At 51.3% G+C, this 15,603-nt stretch overlaps 5 protein-coding genes across 5 annotated transcripts in view; 3 read left to right on the top strand and 2 right to left on the bottom strand.

Moving 5' to 3' along the window:
* The window catches only part of GUITHDRAFT_115582 (hypothetical protein), a gene marked incomplete at both ends in the record, with an annotated part of 2,772 nt that extends 862 nt beyond the window's left edge, over positions 1–1,910 (bottom strand). The window contains 13 exons of the mRNA XM_005825161.1: positions 50–130; positions 175–237; positions 277–358; positions 409–465; positions 637–715; positions 785–846; positions 900–1,070; positions 1,125–1,172; positions 1,230–1,294; positions 1,344–1,383; positions 1,441–1,506; positions 1,756–1,796; positions 1,859–1,910. Coding sequence (XP_005825218.1) covers positions 50–130; positions 175–237; positions 277–358; positions 409–465; positions 637–715; positions 785–846; positions 900–1,070; positions 1,125–1,172; positions 1,230–1,294; positions 1,344–1,383; positions 1,441–1,506; positions 1,756–1,796; positions 1,859–1,910 — 907 coding nt within the window. The remainder of the gene's footprint in view (positions 1–49; positions 131–174; positions 238–276; positions 359–408; positions 466–636; positions 716–784; positions 847–899; positions 1,071–1,124; positions 1,173–1,229; positions 1,295–1,343; positions 1,384–1,440; positions 1,507–1,755; positions 1,797–1,858) is intronic.
* Positions 1,911–2,418: 508 nt separating this feature from the next.
* Positions 2,419–3,353, top strand: GUITHDRAFT_115581 (hypothetical protein; the record flags this gene model as incomplete). The annotated part of the gene is made up of 7 exons (XM_005825160.1): positions 2,419–2,661; positions 2,707–2,829; positions 2,886–2,915; positions 2,969–3,048; positions 3,109–3,137; positions 3,188–3,255; positions 3,303–3,353. The coding sequence occupies 7 exons, from the start codon at positions 2,419–2,421 to the stop codon at positions 3,351–3,353; spliced, it is 624 nt and encodes a 207-aa protein (XP_005825217.1).
* A 694-nt stretch (positions 3,354–4,047) lies between these two features.
* On the top strand, positions 4,048–7,337 carry GUITHDRAFT_144353 (hypothetical protein; the record flags this gene model as incomplete). The annotated part of the gene is made up of 11 exons (XM_005825159.1): positions 4,048–4,735; positions 4,780–4,986; positions 5,030–5,193; positions 5,243–5,365; positions 5,417–5,487; positions 5,665–5,746; positions 5,884–5,984; positions 6,319–6,415; positions 6,541–6,621; positions 7,094–7,136; positions 7,183–7,337. 11 exons carry the CDS (start codon positions 4,048–4,050, stop codon positions 7,335–7,337), a joined length of 1,812 nt encoding a protein of 603 aa, XP_005825216.1.
* A 379-nt stretch (positions 7,338–7,716) lies between these two features.
* On the bottom strand, positions 7,717–8,644 carry GUITHDRAFT_144352 (hypothetical protein; the record flags this gene model as incomplete). Its single annotated transcript, XM_005825158.1, has 7 exons — positions 7,717–7,761; positions 7,820–7,864; positions 7,916–7,966; positions 8,118–8,184; positions 8,232–8,271; positions 8,334–8,446; positions 8,508–8,644. 7 exons carry the CDS (start codon positions 8,642–8,644, stop codon positions 7,717–7,719), a joined length of 498 nt encoding a protein of 165 aa, XP_005825215.1.
* Positions 8,645–14,127: 5,483 nt separating this feature from the next.
* GUITHDRAFT_115578 (hypothetical protein) lies at positions 14,128–14,473 on the top strand (the record flags this gene model as incomplete). Its single annotated transcript, XM_005825157.1, has 3 exons — positions 14,128–14,165; positions 14,259–14,298; positions 14,336–14,473. 3 exons carry the CDS (start codon positions 14,128–14,130, stop codon positions 14,471–14,473), a joined length of 216 nt encoding a protein of 71 aa, XP_005825214.1.
* Between the last annotated feature and the right edge of the window lie 1,130 nt (positions 14,474–15,603).

Below are 15,603 nucleotides of genomic sequence, written 5' to 3'. Positions count from 1 at the left end.
CAGCAGCAGCAGCAGCAGCAGCAGCAGCAGCAGCAGCATAACGTCATACCAATCATCCCATAGAGCATCGGCGAACACATGCAGCAGAAGTACAGGAGACAACTGGTTCGATTGATCTTCTTCTCATCGCCTGTGAAGCTCCTCAGCTTGGCAGCAGATGCTTCTCTCCCCTACCTTGCAACATGATATTTCGCACCCTACCGAACACACAAGGGCTACAAAAGCAGGCTGTCAACCCTGAGACAAGAGTGCGTTGTCAAGGCCTCATCTGACAACACACGAACAAACATCTAATGCACGATTGGCTATCCCGAATATCGCAACAAAGCGGAGCCTCCCAGGCATGGCTAGCGCTCTCCTGAGACAAAGTCAGCAGGATTGTGTCAACATGTCAACATGTCAACAAACCTCATCTTCCTTGCCGTTGGTGTCATCCGACCCTTTCTCCTTCAGATGTCGTTGCATCTGAACGAGAGCACAAGGTTCACAGCAGCTGCATCGTCTCTCAATTCGTTTGCGACCAAACCAGACAACAAGAGAAACAAGACCATGAGGCGACGATGTCGTGAGAATTTCTTTCAGAGATCTCCACCACTTGTCAGCATCCAACAAACTCAACAGACAGCAATATTTCACCTGGTGTGTTCGTCGGAATTTCTGTCTCAACAAGAGGGTCATCGGACTGGAACCGAACACGCGGCACAAACAGCTCGACCTGTTCGTAGAGACAGGAATAGTCAACATGTCTCAAGGCGCTATTTCGCCACATAAGCACAAACTTCACCGATAGCTCTGACCGAGGCTTGCCGAGATGGCGGCGTACGGCAGACAAGGGCAGAAACAAGCCTGAGAGGCGATGAGATCTCAGACGAGACAACAGGATCGGCATCTAAACTCACTTGTAGCAAGTCTAGAAAACCTCCGGAGCATGAAAAGAGGCCAGAGCTCCAGGGCTCGCCAGTATCAACTGGTCCAGACATGGACTGTTGCGAGCACTGATGAGACAGAGTTTGAGATGAAGACAACCAGACATTCTTCATCTGATCCGATGGAGATTGAACCGTCGCCGGCTGTTATGATTCAATCTCAATACATCGACCATGTGAAAGGAGTAAAGTCAATACCTTCTTGTCCCAGAACCTCACGAAAACTTCCCTTGAAGGCTCCTTGTTCTGCAAGCAACGGCATTCAGCTCGCCTTGTCCTTCACAGACGTCACCATCCTCTCACATGCAGAGCTGAGTTTTCCAGCAGGATGCAAAACTTGAGGAACTTGTCCTCGTCGTCTACCCGCTCTGTCAAGTCGATCAGCCGTGATCACTAGCGGGAACGACTCTTTCCCACCCATCTTGTAGAACTGGTTCTGATATTCGAAGACCGTCGGCTGTACAAGTGAAAGTCAACATCGTCATCATCGCCATCATCAGAATCTCTTCATCACCCTTCCATACGATTCATGTAACACATTTAAAGTGTCGGACCATGTCATATCTCCAGAGATGACTATCTACAACAAAAACATCATGCTCCATCGATCGGGTACCCAGCGCCCGTACTTCTCTTTTGTCGTTCCCTTCAAAGACATCATGACATCTGAAAGCTTGTCAATGGGTACGATTGACAGCAAAGCAGGAGATCTGACATGAGTCGAATGTTCGGAGCAGGAGGACTTTTCCCTCCCAGCTTGAAGAATGCTTGCTACAAACGACCCAGCGCCCATCAGACACGGAATGGTACAACAGTCCTCATCTTTCACCTCATGTGTAGTCTTCTTCGTCCTCGTGTTGTAAACCAGCCCTGCGTCCAGGAGCAGTCAGAATCGAGATGCAAGACATACCACAGGCACAGAGTTCAGTTACCGTCAGAGTACGGGACTTGCTGAAACTCTCCTCCACTAGAGATGGTCTTCATGGTCTTCACAAGTTTCTAGAAAGGGGAAGGTGTATCAGAGCAATCATCAAAACAACTCCATCGAAGAGAGAAGGTCTCACATAAATCTATGAAACTCACCAAGACCAATGCACTACAGGTAGCCAGGACAGGGTCAGGACCGGTGAAGCATCCTTCAGCCATTGATTCAGGACCAAGAGATGGGCAAGTCATCAAGGTACCTTCACCTCTTCTCCCTCAGCACATCTTCATCTCTGTCACCGCCCTTGTCGCATCCCCCGCATCCCGCACCGTCGCGCCGCCATGAAAGGTACAACTCGAAGAGATACAGGAAATGAGGGTGATGATGTGTAGCGGTCTGAGTGGGTATGAGGACCTGCGGTCGTGGGGAGATGCGGCCGCAATGCGGGGCAGGGGGATAGCGGGACAAGAAGGAGAGATGATGACGAGAAGACAAGTCAACTCATCCAGACACCTCACGCATTGCTCCTTGTGCCTGTCTCTTCCCTCCTCTGCTCGATAGATCACCATGATCCTGAGAAGGGACAGGGTTTGCATGTCAAGGATCGCTGGACTGCTGTTGATGGCTCACCTTGCGTTCAATGGTGTAGACATCGTTCATGCTGATCAGACTGCTATCGCTGGATGCAACACTGTCTTTGTGCTGCGATTACGAGGAGGGGGCTTGCTGAAGAAGCTGCAGAAGTGGCTCCCTCTGGACGAGGAGGAGAAGAGGATAATGAAAGCCTTCAGGAATGGAGGGATAACAAAGGTTCGATGAAGACTTTTGTGTGTGATGTACTCAGCCGCAATGTAGTTGCATCAAGGTCCCTCCAAACGAGACAGAGCCGTGCTGGCTAGGAGGGATGAAGATAGGAAAAAGGACAGTGTGAGGCAAAGGCATCGCAGGGCATATCAGGTCGCTGAAAAAGTGCAGAAGGTTGTCATCAAGTCTGCAACTTCTGAGATTTCTTTGTAACAAGTTCATGTACACAGGCTATTGAAATGCGATCAAACCCATCACGGGTAAGGATACATGACAGCTGCTGTACCTGTTCTCACTCCTCTTACTTCCCAAGGCTTTGATGTCGGCGCGGGTTCCTAGAAAGGAAGAAAGGGATAGCAACTTGCTGTATATCAAGCCAAGATCGGCAAGGAAGTAAGGCAATTGTGCATGAGTTACTCCAACTAGAGGCAAGCGTTACTCACCCTTTGGTAGATCATCTGCCCTGAGCCTGAAGGGAGAAGGTCAGAGGACGAGCGCATGCGATGCTTCGAGCTGACGTCTTGCCGCAAAGAAGTTGACACGAACAAGGTGGGGTGGCGATGGGATCAAGCTCAGATCACGAAGATGAAAGGAGAACAGGTGAAGGGGGAGGTACCTCCATGAGGTTTGCTGACGCTAATCTGAAGGAGTACCTCGCTTCCATGAGAGAAAGGCAGTTTCAAGGAAGAAAGTCCTAGTTTACAGCCGCATGACATGCAGCTTGTTGTTCATTTCTTTTTCAAACAAAAACAGATGCATCCTCAGTATATTTGACACTATCCGGGTTCGAGAAATTTATGTTCATGGAGAGGGCGACATGACGGAAACCAACTGTCGATATCATTTGGAATGTCCTGCGGCTCTGACATGCCACTTCTGCACTTGCAATGACCAATGCCGATGCTTCTTGGGAATGCTCTTCCTCGAAGGAAGGAAGAGATCATGGTGCTATAAAGATGAAACTAGTTTGCTGGTAACTTAGAGGAAGTTCCCTGTGTGTCTATGGCTGGAAGTTTCCCTGTTGGTCAATGGACTTCCCAGAAACATCGCTGTGCAGGGGCAAGATCTTCAAGATCATGTCGAGGGTACCTTGAGGTCATCAATACAAGCTCCCCTCAGAATTGCATAAATAAAATATAAAAGGCAGAGAAGTTTTATTAGTTCATCAACACGCATGGCCTGAAGGCAGAGGTTGAAATGGCACTGAGCAGGCGCATCGAGGGAGATGAGGAGGAGGAGGAGGAGGAGGAGGAGGAGGAGGAGGAGGAATCAAGAGGTGGTGGTGAAGCAGCAGAAGAGCAATGAGATAATGGAGGAGGCGTGATGAAGGGAGCTCTGAACGACGAAGAGGAAAGCAGTGTCAAGAGTCGGTGGTCTTGTGAGGGATAGGACATGACAAGAAAGAGTTTACAATTTCTCGCCACCATCTCGCTCTTTGGGCTCCTTGTCAGCGTGGATGCGATGAGGACGGAGCGGGGGCGGAACCGATCAAGCTTCGAGGAGATGTTCGGAGTGGATTTACCTTTGACGATGACAGACCGTAAGATGATGTGGCAAGTAGCAACAGTCTTCAACAGGAGCTACGCCCGCTACTTCAACTTAAGCGCACAGAACCTTTCTTCCTTCTACGTGGGACCCAACAGTCAGGACCTGGACGACGATGATGCTTCGGAAGACGACCCTGAGTTCGTTGAGAGACTGAACGAGATGAATGAAGTGCTTGAGAATACTGAAGAGAACGATATAGACCAGATGTACGAGGAGTTGATGGATGAAAGGCTGAGCTCGCCTGAAGTGTTTTCATGGTCGTCAGCCAATGAGCCGGTGGAAGGGGCGCAGGGCCCCTTGTTCACCAACCAGCAGATATTCCACAGGAACGGAGAGCTCAAGGACTTTCTCAACCCCGATGCTGAAGAAGAGTCTTCCGAGGTGAAGGTCAGGGAGCTCAACCTGTTCAAGTTCAAAGAGCTGCTGAGGAGGAGAAAACCGGTGTCACACAGCGATCACCTCAAGATTTTGAAGGAGGCGGCTCCTTCCAACCGCTTCCATCCCAAGAGATCGCTGGCCGAGGGAAAAGCAGGTAGAGATCCTGTACGTATCACTGACGTCTGATGGGTCCGGTAGCTGACAGGACCGAGGAGAGAGTAGAGGAGGAGCAACAGGAGCATGTACAAGAGCAGGCGTTCGATCCCACTCCTCTGGCAGGGAAAGCTTTTGGGCAGATTGATGTAGATGATGAAGAAATCAAAGAGCCTCCTGACCATGCTCTGTTTCCTCGTCCCACCTATCCGCAAGCTTTTGACGACTCTCCTGCCATGTCGGCGTTCCAACGTTAGCTCTGTGTGGTCAGGAGCGCCCAATGACGTACATGCAGGACTGATTGCTCCTCCCAAGAACAGAGCCTACGATCTCATGGAGGAGACGGCGCAAGAAAGAGAGCAAAGAATCGTCGACGGTCTGATCGAGCGAGAGCAGATGAGATTGGAAATGAAGAGGCAGGAGGAGAATGAAATGAGAGCGATAGAAAATGTGCAGGTGGTAAGTCTACAAATGATGAAAGGTGCTGTTTGTTCACAAGTTTCCTCAGCAAGGAGCGTTGGAATTTCAAGATGAGAAGACGCCATGGGATGAAGAGGAGAGTGAAGATGGGATGAGACTGGCAGGGGATCTCAAGAAAGACGATGCGAGATTGATAGAGCAATACCAGGAGGTCAAAACGTGAAATCCCAACATTATTTTTCATGCTCACTTCTCCCAACAGGGATCTTGGACTTTCCCCCAGGAAATGACGCTGTACAAAGAAGAAGAGGCTCCTATTCCAGCCGATCTCCGGTGAGCAAGGCCTCTCCTCCTCTGAAATGCTGACTGTCGTCCTAATCCTTCCTGTCTCCTTTCCTCCTGCTCGTACCATCTACTACCCATTCATATCCTCTTTTCCCCTCCTGACGGACATTACCTCCTCCCTTCCCTTCCCTGCGCTCCTCCATCTGCATCATTCCCTCCTCGCAGGGAAGCTCAGGAGGAACGCGAACAACTGCTGCAGCGAGAGAGGATAGAAAATGGAACAAGAGCCATCCAAGACGCTCTTACGGTACCAGCCCTCCTCTTCCAACTCCTTCCTCTCACATACCTCCCCATCTTCCTTCCACTCCCTCTCCCTCTCCCTCTCCCTCTCCCTCCTACTCCTCCTACTCCTCCTCCTACTCCCTTTCACCATTTCTCGGACAGATGGAAGAGCTCGCTCCCTTCGCAATCAACGTCGACAACTCCAATGAAGAAGCACTTGAGATGAGAGCTCACGGATTGCCCACCTCCTTTGCCTCCGCAAGGTCTCCTCCTGACCTCCTGACCTCCTGACCTCCTCCTGACCTCCTGACCTCCTCCTGACCTCCTCCTGACCTCCTCTTCCTCTTGCCTCCTCTCCTCCTACAGATATCTCCCACTCCTCCTCAACCACCATATCTCCTCGTGCCACCCCTGCTGCGCTCCTCCTCAGCTTTCCTCCTTTCTCTTGCACCCTTTCCCTTCTTTTCTATACCTTCATCACCTCCATCATCTTCAGTGTCTCACTCCCTCCTCCCTCCCTTCACTCATCGCGGACCATCGCCATTGAATCTCTCCCCCTGACTACATTCAGCTCTGTTGTACTCTGACGTGAAACAGGTGGCTGAAACAGCTGCCCAAGAAGGAAGAGGAGAAGAAAACTGAAGAGTCAGACTCCAACCTTGACCGCTACAAGAAGAAATTGCTGCCTTTTCAGGTTTGAACCCATGTGGAGGCGCTAGAGAAGTAGAAAGAATGGAGAAGGAGGAGGAGGAGGAGGAGGAGGAGGAGGAGGAGGAGGAGGAGGAGGAGGAGGAGGAGGCAGTAATGGTCATGATGTAGATGAGGCAAATCATCGGTCAACCGCAGACGTCACGAGTCAGACAGTGGGAGGAGCATAAGGAACGGATAGCATGGCAGCAGGTAACTTATCCTTCTTCACCTCAAGACGCTCATCAACGTTTCTCAAGAAATCAGAACAAACTGAAGCACCTGAGAAACCACAGCAGGTCGAATAACATCATCATCATCATCATCATCATCATCATCATCATCATCATCATCATCATCATCATCATCATCGCTCCTCCTCCAATTTCTCCCCACCTTTCGCCTCCTCCATCACCTGCTCATCCACAACTACAATTTCTACAACCACCAACAACCTCAGGGTTTGACATGCAAACTTTCCTTGCTCGCTCTTCTTCCTCTGCCCTCTGCTCTCCCCCGCATTTCTCTTCATCCCTGCCTTTTTCCTCGTCTACTTGCGCATCCCTCCCTCCCTCCCTCCCTCCCTCTCCACTCTGCCCTCCCCTCCCCCTCTCTTTCCTCTCCTCCCTTCCTCTCGTCTTTCTCCTCCTGTGGCGTCTGTACTCAAGCTCTCTCCCTCCACCAGCTGCCCACCGGAGCCTCCGGAGAGCTTCAGCTTCAACCGTCAGGTTCGTTCGTGAGCAGCAGCATCTGCCAAGTGACCTCGAGGAGCAGGAGGAGAGAAGGCGCTGACTCAGAGGCCGGCCAGAGGGAGGAAGAAGAATTTGAGAAAGACCAACAGATCGAGCAGGGAGCGAAAGAACGTCGATCCCTTCCCCACTGCAGGACGAGGAGCCGGTGCTGTCGGAGACAGAGGAATGACTTTCTGAGGACGAAGAAGAGCTGATAAGGACGAGGACGAGGACGAGGACGAGGACGAGGACGAGGACGAGTATCTCGCGGAGGGGGTGATAGGGGAGGGGAACGAAGTTGGCAACGGCAACGACAAGAGGAAGAGGACGAGGAGTTTGAAAGGACGTCTGACTTGCCAACTTCCTTCTTAATGGAGGAGCAGAGGATGATGTAAGAGCTACAATCATGTGCAGATGTGATAAATGTGCGACAATGTTCTTGCTATCGCTATTTCTTTACACTATCTCCATCACCATCACCATCATCACCACCACCAGCTCCTCCTCCATCTCCATCATCATGGTTTCATCATCATCGTCATCATTCCAATCACGATATCTTTATCTCTCTTTCCTTCTACTTCTTCATGTCCGCATATCTGCTCGCCTGCCCCACATCAGCCTGCAGAAAACTTGCTGGTCAGCCCTACAACGACTACCCCTCCGTTGTCCCTCATCACCTCGGGTAGTGTCTTGAGATACTTGTCAAAACTGTCCAGCAATTTCTGCAGATGACGAGTGAAAATCATCATAAAGTTCCTTTCAGTCTCCATTACCTTCATGTATGTCCTCAGATCTTGCATGTCCTCTGTCTTCCCTGCTTCCCCCTGCTCCTGCCGTCAGCTGCTCCTCCTGCTCCTCCTGCTCCTCCTGCTCCTCCTGTTCTTCCTGTTCTTCCTGCTCCTCCTGCTCCTCCATCCCCTCACGTCCTCTTACAGCCATGCAACTGATCACAACACAGCTCCAACAACCCTTCACCTGCTTCAGGATGAACTTTAGCTCTGCCTGGAGGGCATCCAGGTTGTCCAGCGCCTCATTCCTGTACCTGATCATCATCAGTGAGCAACCTCATCGCAACTGAGCAAGACACACAAGTAACTGAGGGTCTCTTTGCTCTCAGGCACGGCTCCTCCTGCACGTTGAGGACCGGAGGCGAGTTGTCAACAACGAGCACAGGCATCTTTCACATGCTACCTTGACCGACTGAAAGGGTTCCGAACCCAAAAGTGCTGGGCCCGAGGCCCAGCATAGCTGATCCATCGAGGTACATGTTCTTACGGGAAGGATCGGTGATGTAAATGTTGTCACTGTGGAGAGCAACGGCGTTCATATGAGAGGAGAGGGCGAGAAAATTTCAAGTGACAGCACCTGTACAGGTTGAACAGCCTCTTCATCTCCTTTACAGGAACGAAAGGACTCTTTGACAGCACAACATCTGCCTCTTTCAGCAGCTTCACATCGCCTGTCTGGATCTGAGCATCTTGAATTATGTCATTTGCTCGCATCCTCCTCCGACGTACCTTCTCGTTTACTTCCTGAAGCAATCTCTGGGCTTGTAAGAGAGGAACCAGCAGGATTGGTCCAGGTTTTCCATCTTTGCTAACAGGAGCAAGCTCAGACAAGTCGGAAGCAACGTATCCCTGAGGGTGTTTGTAGCGTCAAGGATCTCGAAGCAGAACTTATCTACGTATACCGCCATGCCGGGCTGTGCAAAGGAAGGATCCGCGATGAAGGAGGAGAGGAGGAAGAGGTTGCAGCATACTGCACTTCTTAGATGTCTCAACCATTGCGCCGGCTCATCAACAGTCCGCATCTCAATGTTTGCTGCTGGCGTGCGACGCTGACTAGTGGAACTTGTATACTTGAACTTGTTGTTATGATGGCATGACAGGCCTGGAGATGTTGTGAAAGCAAGACAAGATGGTAAGACGACATGTGTCAGCATCAAACTCTTGATCGTTCTTCGCGACCATCCCATACTCAGTCGTCGTTTTTCTGCCATTTTCCCCTTATATCCACAATCCCTACCCACCCCCCACCGCTCCTTCCTTCTGGACTGCATAAACCCCTCTATTTCTACCCCCCACCCCCTCTTGATTCAGCAGACAGGACCCCTACCAACTACTCCCTTGCGCGACAAACTTCCCATGAGTCAACTGAGCCGGGCCGGGCCGCCGGGCAGTTCCGATCCGATCCCCGTCCGACACTGAGTGCGAGCACCAGCACCAGCAGCCCTTCCCCTCCTCCCCAGTCCAGCAGCAGGAAGACTCTGCTTTATTGTTTGACATGTCAACCGTCGCTAGTCGCCTCCTCGAATGAAGCATCCGATTCCTCCCCCTGATGATCATCAGCACCCCAGCACAACCCCATCACAACTCCATCACAACCCAAGTACAACTCCAGCACAACCCCAGCTCAACCCCAGCTCCTCACCTGCTCCTCCTCCTCTCCCGACGAGTCCACATACTTGACGCCCTTTGAGGACGCGGCCCGAGCAGGTTGGTGGCGAGGCTGCACCGACTTGAGCACCTGCGGGGAGTCATGATCATGCACATGATGAAGTTGAGGAGAAGGAGGAGGAGGAGGAGGAGGAGGAGCAGCAGCAGCAGCAGCAAGCAGCAAGCAGCAAGCAGCAAGCAGCAAGCAGGGTGAGGGGAGGGGAGCAGAACTGCTCACGTTGGTCTTGTGGGTCTTGTGCTTGTGCTTCTTCTCCTTCTCTCTTGGGGCTGAGATGACCTGCTGAGGTGTCAGCTGAAGGGCAGCAGGAGGACAAGAGAAGAAGAAGTGACCTCCTCCTCCTTCGTGAGGCCCAGGCTCAGTAACATCTGCCGATTCTGCTTTATCCTCTCCTCCCTCATTGCTTCGTAGCTTCCCCCTCCTTCCCCTCCTCCTCCTCCTCCTCCTCCCCCTGATTTCCTTGACGGCTGTTCTCCGCCTGCCTCCTTCGCAGATCTGAAGAGGATAGAACCTGTTTTGTCCTCCTTCATCCTGCTTGCCAGCCGCGAGGCGGGTAGGATGAATCCTCCTGGCAGTGACCCTCCTGCTCCCCTTGCTCCTCCTGATGGTCCTTCCAAGCTTCTGCCCTGCATTGCTTCGAGCTTGCCTCCTCCTCTCCGACTTTCCTGCAGGACCGTCTCTTCTCTAGAGAGCGCAACAGCCAGCTGCATCTCCTCGTCCTCGTCCTCGTCCTCGTCCTCGTCCTCGCCCCATCCTCCGTTACTCTCTCCTCGGGATAGAGCAAGAGCCAACCTCAGCTCTTCATCGTACTCCTCCTCCTCCCTGCTGGTTGATATCCTGCTACCTGGCACTCCGCCGCCTCCTCCTCCTCCTCGAGCTCCGGAGCCTCGTCCTTCAATTTCCTCTCCTCTGGACATGGCAAGCGCAAGCTGCAACTCTTCCAAATCTTCTTCCGAGCCCTCTCCGCTTCCTCCTACTCCTCCTCCTCCTCTTTCTCCATCAGCAGCTCCTTGTGCTGCTGCTGCTCGAGCTCCGGTGCTTCTTCCTGAAACATCCTCTCCTCTTGACATGGCAAGCGCAAGCTGCAGCTCCTCTTGGTCCTCCTCTTCTTCCGAGCCCTCCTGCTCCTGCTCCTCTTCCCCTCCCACTCCTCCTCCTCCTCCTCCTCCTCCTCCTCCTCCTCCTGCACCAGCAGCAACATCCCTTTCTGAGCAATTGTTTGAGAGGTCTTCTCCTCGAGAAAGAGCCAGAGCAAGCTTCAGGTCCTCCGCGTCCTCGTCATCGTCCTCGTCGTCCTCCCTTCCTTCGACATTCTGCTGATTGACCTTCTCCTGCTCATCTCTAGAGGCTTCTGTAGAATGCAGTCAGGAGATGAAATGAGGGAACAATGTTTTCTATGAGATGAAGGGAAAGTCTATCCTTACCAGTTTGAGGTTGAAGCGTTGACTACAAGCAAGTCAGCAGATGGAATAAGGAAAAGAAAGCAACGTACATGAGTTGTTGATGACAGTTGTTGCATGTCAGAAGATGGTTTTGATTCTTTTCTCTTCCTGTTGTTTTTCTTCTTCTCTCCACCTTTCTCTTTGGCTTTCATATTCCTTTCGGCTCTCTTCTCCGTTCGCTTGTCCTTGTCTTCACGCCCCAACAGCTCTGCAGCATTGTCCGCAATCATATCTTTCGATGCTGTTCCGTCAGTCAGTTTCATCAAAACTTCTTTCACTCGCTTGCTCCTGATGATGGGAGTCAGCTTGCAAGCTGAACATGTCGACAACAAGGGGTCAACCGGATCCTCGCAGCTCTGTGAAAGAAGGACGCGTACTGATCAATCCGAGTCTGAACACTCGTCGTTCTGACAGCTTGAATCACAGGTTTGAGGACATCCGCTAATGGAAGCAACGCGAACAAACATCGTCAAGCTTACAGGCTTTGCCTCTCCTCCCACTACCTGTGTAGTTGAACTCCCAGCCAAACTTCTTGTGACAAAACTCCTGGAAGATGAGTGATGCTGGGAGAAATAGCCCAAGAAAGAGACAAGGAGGAAGAGGAGGAGGACGAAGGAGAGGTAGAGGAGGAGGACGAAGGAGGGGTAGAGGTTAGAGGATGTAGGGCAGCAAGGGGGACGGAAATGAAAGGGGGAAGAGGGAAAGGAAGAAGTCGTGGAGAATGACCTGAAGAGCGAGCATGTTCGGCTCTCCCCACTCGAAAGGCTGGTACATCACAATTAAACGTGAGATGAAGGATGGAAGGCAACGTGAGAAGAGATTGAATAATAACACAAGAAAAGACATGAAATAATGATATGAGATGTCAGAACGAATGAACAATGAAACGAGATCCAGAAGGAACAAGACAGGTCACAGACATGACTTCACCTCCGTGTCCTTATCGACAACAGGTTGAAAGTACTTCAAACAGCATGTCACGAATGCCGAGTAAGATAATTCGCTCACCGCCTGTATGACAGCATCCGAAGGAAAGGAAGATTCGACCTGAACAACGATGAAGGAAGGAACGTTGGATGATGTAGAACAAACAAGGAAAGTTTGATGATGAAGTGCAAACAAGGAAAGTTTGACGATGTGGAGAGAAGGAGAAATAAGAAAACAAGTGGTGATGATGCGGAGAGGAGAAAGAGACATGTCCTTCTCCTCACCTCCCATGATTTTCTGATTTTCTCATGTTTCTCTGCAAACATCTCCCTGGCTCTTGACAATTGGGTGTCGTTGCAGTTTGCAAAAAAATCATATCTGCATCGAACAGTTTCAGCGAGGGAGAAAGTCGGAGATGAAAGTCTTGCCCATGTGTAGAATACATCCAGTTTCGAAATTCCTGCGCTCTGATCATACGACAATAAAAAGAGAAAACAAATCTTGTTCATCAGGCAGCAGAAATAAGGTGGATTGAACACAACAATGAGGTTGATGTGTCAACAAGATCGATACAACAAAAGAGAAAGATTGATAAAGCATCTTCTTTCCACCTTCAAATCTTCTTTGGTCGGAAAAACAGACAAAATCTCGACCGCGTTCACTATACCGACTCCGTGGACGCCTTCACAGTAATCCGACCTGCGGGGGTTTTGACATGAAGACTTTCAGTGGCATGTGTAAGACTCACCCAAGGAGAAGAGCGAGCAGAACAAGCTTCTCTCTGTCCAGCCTCAACTCTCTTTGTATCTGTACAAACTTGTTGGTTGCGACGAGGAGGATGAAAACTCTGCGCTCACAACATCCATGGCATACCACTCGACGAACTTGTTCTCCGAGAAGATGTTCTTGAAGACTGTCCGAGCTCTGATCGCCAACTTGTCAAGACCATTCAGCAGTTTCATAGCTACAACCCGAAGAGAAAGACATCCACGTCGTCCGTGACTACTCCATCAACAAGATTCAAGTGCTCCAACTCAGCGCACTGATGTGACAAGATCAAAGGCAAACAAACAACAAGTCCCGATGGGTCACTTGCGCCTCGGCCTCCGACGGACTGATGATGTAGGGGATTCCAAACAGCTCCAACAGCTCCTGAACCTGCTCCATGGTGTTGAGATGACAGGTAGTTGGATGAACGCAGCATGATGTCATGCGATCAGAAACGGAAACGGTGAGGAAAGCAACCAATACGGGAATGATGGTGAAATATGCTCGAAGTGCATCGATAGTACCTCAAGCATCATCGTATCCGTAACAACTTCTGATGTCTTGGCCAATCTCGATCTTTCCTGAATGAAACAGATTTCAGAAAAGACACAAATCAAATCATCGTCACCTTCTCTAGATCTTTCTTCTCTCCCTCAAGCAGCTGAAACAGCATCAGTGTAAAACCATCCGCATCCTCTCCTGCTCCTCACTTCTTTCAGCGCTTCCATCGACTCGCGATTGACTTCCTCGCGAGGTCTCTGAACCGTCTCCTCCTCGCCCTTCCTTCCTCCTCTATTCCCGCTCTCCTTCCGAGAGGCCTGAGCAGCCGATGGAGCAGTGGAGGAAGCTGAAGACAAGCTGGGAGGAGGAGCTGAGGAAGAGCTGGGAAGATCAGTGGAGGAGGAGCTGGGAACAGGAGCGGAGGAGGAGGCGGGAAACGTCAAGTCCTCTTCCTTGGACTCCTTCTCCTCCCGCACATTTGCCTTCTTCGTCAAGACTCCTCCCTGATACCAGTACCCTGCCTCTCGCAGAATCTTCCTCCCGTCTGCCGAGCCACCGCCGTGCGACCTTTTTCTCTTCCTTGACCTCCTCCGCTCCTCTTTGCTCGATCCTCCTCCTGCTGCTGCTGCTCCTCCTCCTCCTCCTCCTGCAGCAGCAGCAGCAGTGGCAGTGGCAGTGGCAGTGTTCTGCTCCGTCACCTGAGGCAAGGCGGGTGAGGAGGGCTGTGAGGTTTAGGTTCTGACCTCAGCCATGCATTTGTCGCATGTCCAGGCGTCGCCGCTGAGGGTAAAAGCAGAAAGAGCAAGTCAGGCAGGATGGAGGAGAAGAGAGCAGCGAGACTGGGGGAGAGGGACACCAAGAGGAGACAGGGAGCAAGTAGAGAATGAAAGAACATGAGGGTGATGAAGGAACACGGGGGGTTTGAGGACAGGTGATAGATATGGTATGAAAGTGAAACTCCTGTAGTGCTGCTCACATTGATCGAGCTCTCTCTTCCTCCAAGGAGGATCGCACGAAGTAGCAGTAAGAATGAGCGTTCAGATTGCACTCCCTGCAAACAGAAGGTGAGGAGAGAATACAATTACAAGAAATGACATGTAGGACGAGGATGAGGACGAGGACGAGGACGAGGACGAGGACGAGGACGAGGACGAGGACGAGGACGAGGACGAGGACGAGGACGAGGACGAGGACGAGGACGAGGACGAGGACGAGGACGAGGACGAGGACGAGGGATGAAAGAACATATCAGAGGATTTACAACCTGCAGCAGAGAAGGTCGTCTTGCTCTTTCCTCCCGCACATCTCACAGCAAGGCAGCAAGGCATCTTTGTCATCTACACCGAACCAGTGATTGAAGAAGAAGACAAGAAACAGAGAGACTCAAACAAGCACTTGTTGGTGTTCCCTCCACTTTCACTTCTCACTCAGCAGCCGCTCCTTTCTTCTTACCTCGCGTTCTTGATTTCTTTGAACTCTCTTGCAAAATGTCCACCTCCTCCCCCAAAATATCAACGGCTTCCATCTGCTCCTCCTCCTCCTCTTGCTCTTTCTTTTCTTTCTCCTCCCGCTGGTGCTCTTTGCGCTCCTCGTCGTGTTGTCGACTATTATCAGTTTCGTTCTCGATTTCATTGTTTGTCACTTTCCGTCCTCCTCCTGCCTCCTGGTCCAAGAGATCCACCACCTCCATCTCCTCCTTCTCCTCTTCCTCCTCCTCCTCCTTGTGCTCGACCTGCAGAACATCCACATCCTCCATCTGGTCCTCCTCTTCTTCCTTTTCTGCCGCATTCTTAGATCCTGAGATCTCAACTATCTCCATCTCGTCTTCCTCTTCCTCGTTGCTTGCTCGTGTGTCCCCCTTGTCCCCATCTTGTCCCTGGCGGTCTGCGATGTCCTCCCCTTCCATCTGCTCCTCCTCCTCCTCCTCCTCCTCCTCCTTTTCGTCTCCCTTCGACTTTCTCATCTTTTCCTCGTCATGTTTGTCTTCGCCTGTGTTGTCCTCCGGCAACTCTCTCTTTGAGGTCTTACCCTCTTCCATCTCCTCCTCCTCCTCCTCCTTGTGCTCGACCTGCCGAACATCCACATCCTCCATCTCCTCCTCCTCCTTGTGCTCGACCTGCCGAACATCCACATCCTCCATCTCCTCCTCCTCGCTCACATTATCCTGGATGGATGCCTTCCTCCTCTCGAGCTTCTTAACGTCTGCCTCCTCCTGTGTAGCATCTTTCTCTGCTGTCTCGTTCTTTCCGCCTCTCTTCGCCTTCTCACCGCCCGTCAAGCTTTCCCCTCGTCTTGTTTTCAGAACGTCTTCTCTTTTGTCGTGCTTGCTGAATTCTCTCGGACGATCTTCGAAGGTTCCTTTGCCTTTC

The sequence above is a fragment of the Guillardia theta genome (assembly GCF_000315625.1).
Source record: "Guillardia theta CCMP2712 unplaced genomic scaffold GUITHscaffold_86, whole genome shotgun sequence".
Lineage (NCBI taxonomy): Eukaryota > Cryptophyceae > Pyrenomonadales > Geminigeraceae > Guillardia > Guillardia theta.
Note: the sequence above shows the minus strand (reverse complement) of the source record. Positions and strands in the feature narration are given on the sequence as shown.